This window comes from Abrus precatorius, unplaced genomic scaffold, assembly GCF_003935025.1.
Source record: "Abrus precatorius isolate BTA unplaced genomic scaffold, Abrus_2018 Scaffold7, whole genome shotgun sequence".
Lineage (NCBI taxonomy): Eukaryota > Viridiplantae > Streptophyta > Magnoliopsida > Fabales > Fabaceae > Abrus > Abrus precatorius.
In genome coordinates, this window is record NW_020874417.1 from 24,117,007 (window position 1) to 24,124,418 (window position 7,412).

At 36.1% G+C, this 7,412-nt stretch overlaps 1 protein-coding gene across 1 annotated transcript; it reads left to right on the top strand.

Moving 5' to 3' along the window:
• The first annotated feature begins 1,952 nt into the window (after window positions 1-1,952).
• Window positions 1,953-4,623, top strand: LOC113871651 (serine/threonine-protein phosphatase 7 long form homolog). Its single transcript, XM_027508751.1, has 3 exons — window positions 1,953-2,791; window positions 2,887-2,899; window positions 4,504-4,623. The coding sequence occupies exons 1-3, from the start codon at window positions 1,953-1,955 to the stop codon at window positions 4,621-4,623; spliced, it is 972 nt and encodes a 323-aa protein (XP_027364552.1).
• The last annotated feature ends 2,789 nt before the right edge of the window (window positions 4,624-7,412 follow it).

Sequence of the window (7,412 nt, forward strand, 5' to 3'; positions counted from 1 at the left end):
CAGCAGGAGGATAGGATCAAGCGTTTTAATTCATCTCTTTTGTAATTTTAATTTCAAGATGTTTAGGTTCTAACTTTCCTTTGAGTATCTAGACGTAATGAATCCTAATTGACTAAATTTTCTGGAATTCTTCTAATGCTATTTCATGTTCCTTTCTCTTGGGTTTAATTGAGTAGTATCAATTTTCTTCTATTTGTTTTCTTGTTTGAATTTGAGTAAAATTCTTGCATGAATTTAACATTACTCAATTAAAAAGACTTGAATGCATTTCTAGAGATAGAAAGACGTGAGTTTTCTGTATTAGGATTAACCCTAATTATGGAATTCATAGTGAACTTAATGCAACCTAAAGGTATTAATTAAGGAAGAGATTCTGATTAATCAACTGAGGGTTAGGAATCATTATCCTTGAGAAAGGTATTGATTTAAATTAGAATTTCCTGCAGCGATAAGGGTTTGAAACTAAGTAGTTGAAGAAGAATTTCAGTTATTTGGACACTTAGGGGGATTTACAGTCTAGATACTTGCCTTTTTCCTTTGAATACCTTTAGTTATAATTTTCTATAATTTATTTTCACAAGAATATCTGTTTCTTTTAAATTATTATTCTTTTACTTTTAGCAATTTCATTAACAAAGTTTATTTTTCATATTTATTAACAATTACGCAATTAAGAAAAAATTTGGCAAATTTATTAAAATATTGTAAATTAAAAAAATTTATTATTTTATAGGAAATTTGAAACAATTTCTCAATCTGGGGTTTTTTTGCCACGTGGAACAAAATTTTGCCAAACGGCTGGCGAAAGTATTAATTTTTGAATTTTTTAAAATCTATTTCGCCAAAAAAAATACGAAATACGAGTTCTTAGAGCGGTTAAATTAAAACCGCTCTCATTAGTCTATTTTAGAGAGCGGTTCCTTTTGAACCGCTCTCATAAGTCCATTTAAGAGACCAGTTGCTTCGAACCGCTCTCATAAGTCCATTTTAGAGAGCGGTTGCTCTTGAACCGCTCTCATAGCTCCATTTTAGAGAGCGGTTCCGTTTGAACGGTTCCGTTTGAACCGTTCTCAGAAGTGCATATTAGAGAGCGGTTCTGCTGGAACTGCTCTCTTAGATTTAAAATGGACAGCTGGGGAGATTTTGATACACGTGGCAACATCTGAGATGAATCGCACTGCTACTGGCGAAAGCTCATTTCGCCCTGCAGTTAGCGAAACCGCTTTTGACCGTCTCCCTTCTTCCTCCTCCATGACCGTCCTCCTTCGTTTCCATTTACATGTTCTCCGTCTCTGCTCCTCTATCATCGTCCGAAGTTTCAAAATTTGTTTTGATTTGCTGTGAAGGATCAAATACTGCTACGAATTTAACAGGTATGAAACTATAACAACATGCATTTATATATTATTTTTAATTTGATTTTGTTAATTAGAAAATCTGATAATAATATTGTAATATTTTTAAACTCTACGTATGTAAGTGATTTGGTAATTAAGTGGGGGTGAGTGAAGAATTTGCTGAAAGTTTATTAAAGATTAGTAAAAAAGAATTTAAAATTTAAATAGTTTTTTATTTATTTATATATAGATTAATATGTTTTTAGAAAAAATAAAATGTGATATAGTTAATTAAAATATAAAATTATAATTAATTGTTAAGAAGATAGGTTAAATTAAGATTTATAAAATTTGTTTACAGGAATTATTATAGATATTTATTAAAATACAGAATAATAAAAATTGAGTTAAATAAAATAAATATATAAAACTAAATATAAAAATTTATACTTAGTTTGATTGTAATAAATAATTTTTACACTTATATTGAAGTAAAATTTTAAAATTGTATTTATATAAAATTTATGTATTATTAATATGTTAGTAAAATATAAATTATTATTATTATTATTATTGAATGAAATTTTTTTACTAATATTTTTTATTGTTGTATAGATGGCATCATCTTCACAACAAAGTAGGGTTATTAATCTCGGGCCAGAAGATCCATCACTTCTTCGGTTTCAGAGTATTCATGTATCTGAGCATATTTGGGATGGACGTGATCACCCGACATTGAGAGTTAGGAAGAGTCCAAATATTCCCGGTGGATTAGAAGGTATTCCGGAAGAAATTATTCCACATCTGGAATTAGCGGGTTTTGTTGGAGTGGCTAACTTGTCTAAGCTTCCTGTAGACGTGGGATTGATTACTACATTAGTAGAGAGGTGGAGGCCCGAGACGCACACCTTCCACATGCCCCCTGGAGAGTGTACTATTACCCTTCAGGATGTTGCTATTATATTAGGATTACGCATAGATGGGAGACCTGTTATAGCACCCACTGGGGGTGATTGGGCTCAGATTGTGGAAAACAGCCTAGGTATGAGACCAGGATCAGAGGCTTTTGTAGGGAGTTTCTTGAAGATGAGCTGGTTGGACGAACACTTCACTCATATTGCCATGCATAATCAGACTCCACTGCAGATCACTTGGTTTGCTTGGGCATATATATTGAGGCTTATTGGAGGGTTCATGCTTCCTGATCACTCTAGCAGTAGGGTATCTGTGAGGTACTTGCCTTTGCTTGAAGATTTTGAGTTGACCGGTCAATATAGTTGGGGTTCTGCAGTTCTAGGTTATTTGTACCGAGAGATATGCATGGCCACCAACATTGATCGTGTTGCTATTGGAGGACTGACTGCGTTAATTGTGAGTTGGGCTTGGGATAGATTTCCCCAGATAGCACCTATCAATCCTCCCTATAGTCGTCCTTATCTTCTGTACGGTGTTAGGTAAGTTGGTATTGTTATTGCTAGCACTACGCATTTGTAGGTGTTCTATAATGTTATTTGTTTGGCTTCATGTTTTTATGGTCAATTACTTGCAGATGGTTATCCCACGTACTTTTGTGTGTTGCAATTTTTTTTTTTGTAGTATATTTTTTTTCTCTTTTTTTTTTTCCAATGAGCAACGTGCGATGAATAGTACTTTTCAATCCAATTCTAACCAAAGCTCTTGATACCAATTGATAAAATACACCCAGTCCACCGGTTAGCATAATATTATCCGCTTTGGGGGTTAACCCTCACGGTTTTGTTTCTCCCATATATGACACACTAGAAAAAGGCCTCATGCTAGAAGGAAGGACGCCACAACTATTTAAAGACTGATAAGTCACTCCCCTCAACCGATGTGGGACTCATCATCCCCTCCCTCTTCAAGAGAGTCCGCCACGGACGCACCGATAAGGCACTTAAGCCGCCACAGATATGCCGATAAGGTCCATCGGCTCCGGCCCAGGCTCTGATACCAAATGATAACATACACCCAGTCCACCGGTTAGCATGATATTGTCCGCTTTGGGGGTTAACCCTCACGGTTTTGTTTCTCCCAGATATGACACACTAGGAAAAGGCCTCATGCTAGAAGGAAGGACGCCACAACTATTTAAAGACTGATAAATCACTCCCCCCAACCGATGTGGGACTCATCATCCCCTCCCTCTTCAAGAGAGTCCGCCACGGACGCACCGATAAGGCACTTAAGCCGCCACGGATATGCCGATAAGGTCCATCGGCTCCGGCCCAGGCTCTGATACCAATTGATGACAACCACAAACCGTGTCGCCGAATTAAGCGATCTTGAATTGGATTTCACACAATAAAAACGAAATTATTACGGCACAAATAAGAATTGAAATAAGAAGAAAATTAATAAAAAGTAAAAATAGAATAGAGATGGAAAATGGCGCCACAATCGCAAGATTGATAAGCCAAGGAACGATCACCACAAGAGTTTTGGCCTCTTGATAAGATCAAAGAAAATTGGCTCACTCAAGAACCTAGAGTCACACGCTCTCACAAGAGTGTTCAATCTCAAATTATATTCAAAACTAATTAAAAGTGTGTTTACAAGAGCTTATATATGCCTAATGCTTGTAAACTAATACTAACGCAAATCCTAATGGGCTTCTTGTACCAACAAGCCTAAATTCAAATAGACTAAATAAAATAACAAGATTTTATCCTAAATAAAACTCAAAACAAGTAATGACTAATATTAAAATAAATAAACTAAACATAATAATTAAATCCTAATAAAACTCGTTAGAGTTCAAATCCTCTAAGCATATGTAATTGATTATCTTGGACTTTTCTAACTCTAAATTGAGCTCCCTTTCAAATAAGACAGCAACAATCTTTTCTAAGTCTTCATTTATTCTTTTTGCCCTTGCCCTTGTCATTGGTCCTTTAAGCTCTTCCAATGCCTTCAAGTCTTTGTCTTCAATGGGCCTTCCTTGATTCTCATCAATAATGATGAGTCCCACATCAGTTGGGGGGAGTGACTTATCAGTCTTTAAATAGCTGTGGCGTCCTTCCTTCTAGCATGAGGTCTTTTCCTAGTGTGTCATATCTGGGAGAAACAAAACCGTGAGGGTTAACCCCCAAAGCGGACAATATCATGCTAACCGGTGGACTGGGTGTATGTTATCATTTGGTATCAGAGCTTGGGCCGGAGCCGATGGACCTTATCGGCATATCCGTGGCGGCTTAAGTGCCTTATCGGTGCATCCGTGGCAGACTCTTTTGAAGAGGGAGGGGATGATGAGTCCCACATCGGTTGAGGGGAGTGACTTATCAGTCTTTAAATAGCTGTGGCGTCCTTCCTTCTAGCATGAGGCCTTTTCCTAGTGTGTCATATCTGGGAGAAACAAAACCGTGAGGGTTAACCCCCAAAGTGGACAATATCATGCTAACCGGTGGACTGGGTGTATGTCATCAATTGGTATCAAGAGCTTTGGTTAGAATTGGATTGAAAAGTACTATTCATCGCACGTTGCTCATTGGAAAAAAAAAAGAGAAAAAAAATATACTACAAAAAAAAAATTGCAACACACAAAAGTGTGTTTTTGATATATTTTGCTTGATTCCATACAAAAAAAAAATAGCAGTTGTTTAATGTTATATAATCTTCTTTAAATTCTCCAATTTTGTCTTATTTGCAATCTTTTTTTGAGTGTGCTTATTTCTTATTTAGTCTTTTTTTTTTCTATTGTCTTGTTGGCTTCCTTAGTTTTGTCTTAGAGTTTTCTTTTGTTGGCTTCACTTGAGTCTCATTGATTGATTGTCTCTTGGTTTTGGTTAATTATGTGGATTAGATGTTGACTTCCTTAAGAACTCTTGAGAGCATTTGAGAGGAAAAAGGCAAGAGAGAAATCCTTACACAAAAGCCAATTTAGAGTGAAACACAAGTGAATATCTACTGAGTGAAAACACTTAGCGAGTAGAGAGAACCTTTTCTTTTTACATTAACTTTTATTGTTTTGTAGAATGTCTCAAGAAGGAGGATCAAGTAGAGAGAGCACTCCTGCCTCGCAAATTGAAAGACTTGCTTAAAGATTTGAAAACATGTTTGAAAGGCAAAATGAAGCAATAAGGAATGTTCAAGAGGCGCTGGCAAATAATGCAAGAAGGCGGTCACGTGATCGTTTTCCACATGCCCATGGAGACTCTAGTAATTCTTCAAGAGAAAGAAGAAGAAATAGGAGAGATGATGAAGAAAGGAGGTATGATAGGTGGAGAGATAATAGAGAGAGGAGGAATCAAAGAAGAAGAAGAGAAGATGTAAGAATAAGAGAAAATGAGAGAATTGGTGGAGTTAAAATAAAAATTCCTAGTTTTCATGGAAGGAATGATGTTGAAGCATACTTAGAGTGGGAATTGAAGATAGAGCAAGTATTCTCATGCCATGATTATAGTGAAGAAAAGAAAGTAAAGGTGGCCTCCCTAGAGTTTTACGACTACGCGTTGGTGTGGTGGGATCAAATTCAAAGGGACCGAAGGAGATATGATGAGGAGCCTGTAGATACATGGACTAAAATGAAGAACCTAATGCGTAGGAGATTTGTTCCTACATACTACAATAGAGAGCTTCATACAAAGCTTCAAGGTTTGAGGCAAGGTGGCAAAAGTGTTGATGACTATTATAAAGAAATGGAAGTTGCCATGATACGAGCTAATGTATTTGAAGAAAGAGAAGCAACAATGGCTCGTTTCTTAAATGGGTTGAACCATGACATTCGTGACATAGTGGAACTTCATCCCTATGTGGAACTTGAAGATTTGGTTCACCAAGCTATTAAAGTAGAAACACAACTAAAGAGAAAGGGTACTTTGAGGAAGAATGTCTCTTCTTACAACTCAAAAGGGTGGAAGGAAGAAGTAAAGAAGGAGGAAATATCAATTAAGGATACAATTGTGCAAAGTGGTAAAGCTTCCTCTAAAACTTCTTTTAATTCTACTAATACTTCTGTTTCTCCTACTTCTCAGCATAGAGCAATCAAATGCTTCAAATGTCTTGGAAAGGGTCATATTGCATCTCAATGTCCAAACAAGAAAACTATGATTTTGAAGGAGAATGGTGAAATCTCAAGTGCAAGTTCATCTCAATCATCACATGCTTCCAGTGAAGAAGATAGTGAGTTTGAAGCTTTATGCCATGAAGGAGATTTGCTTATGGTAAGGCGTCTTTTGGGTAGTATAGCTAAAGAGGATGACACTACACAAAGAGAAAATATTTTTCATTCAAGATGCTTGGTACGTGGAAAGATTTGTTCTCTTATTATTGATGGTGGTAGTTGTACCAATGTGGCTAGTGTTAGACTTGTTGAAAAATTGAATCTTACTACTACTCCTCACCTTAAGCCCTATAAGTTACAATGGTTGAGTGATGAAGAAGAGTTGGTTGTTAATAGACAGGTTTTGATTACTTTTTCTATTGACAAGTATGAGGATGAAGTCTTATGTGATGTAGTGCCTATGGAAACAAGTCATATCCTCTTGGGAAGACCATGGCAATTTGACAAGAAAGCTATTCATGATGGTTATTCCAACAAGTTTACGTTTGTACATAAAAGGTGCACAATCACTTTAGTGCCCATGACTCCTAGTCAAGTACATGAAGATCAAAAAGTCATGAAGTTAAGAAGAGAGCAAGAAAAAAAAGATGAGAGAAGAAATGAAAAGAAAAAGAGTGAGTTTGAAGGCAAACTTAAAAAGAAAGGAGGGAAAGTGAAGACACTTACAAGTGAGGAATATGAGAGTGAAGAGAAAGGTGAAACACTTACAAGTGAGAAATATGAGAGTAAAAAGAAAGGTGAAGAAAAAAATCATTATGAAAGGAGAGAAAATTTGTTTGTGAGAGAAAAAGAAGTAAAGAAAGTTTTGTTGGCCTCTCGGCCTATGTGCTTACCTCTGTATAAAGAAAGTCCTCATAATAAATTTATGGATTCCTTTGCTAACGATATTTTGCCTAGTAGTGTTTTCTCTCTTCTACAGGATTTTGAAGATGTCTTCCCTAAAGAAGTATCTTACTGCCTACCTCCAATTAGAAAAATAAAACATCAAATTGAAA

Coding starts and splice junctions, on each gene's coding strand:
- LOC113871651 (XM_027508751.1), top strand. CDS start 1,953: ATGGCATCATCTTCACAACAAAGTAGGGTTATTAATCTCGGGCCAGAA.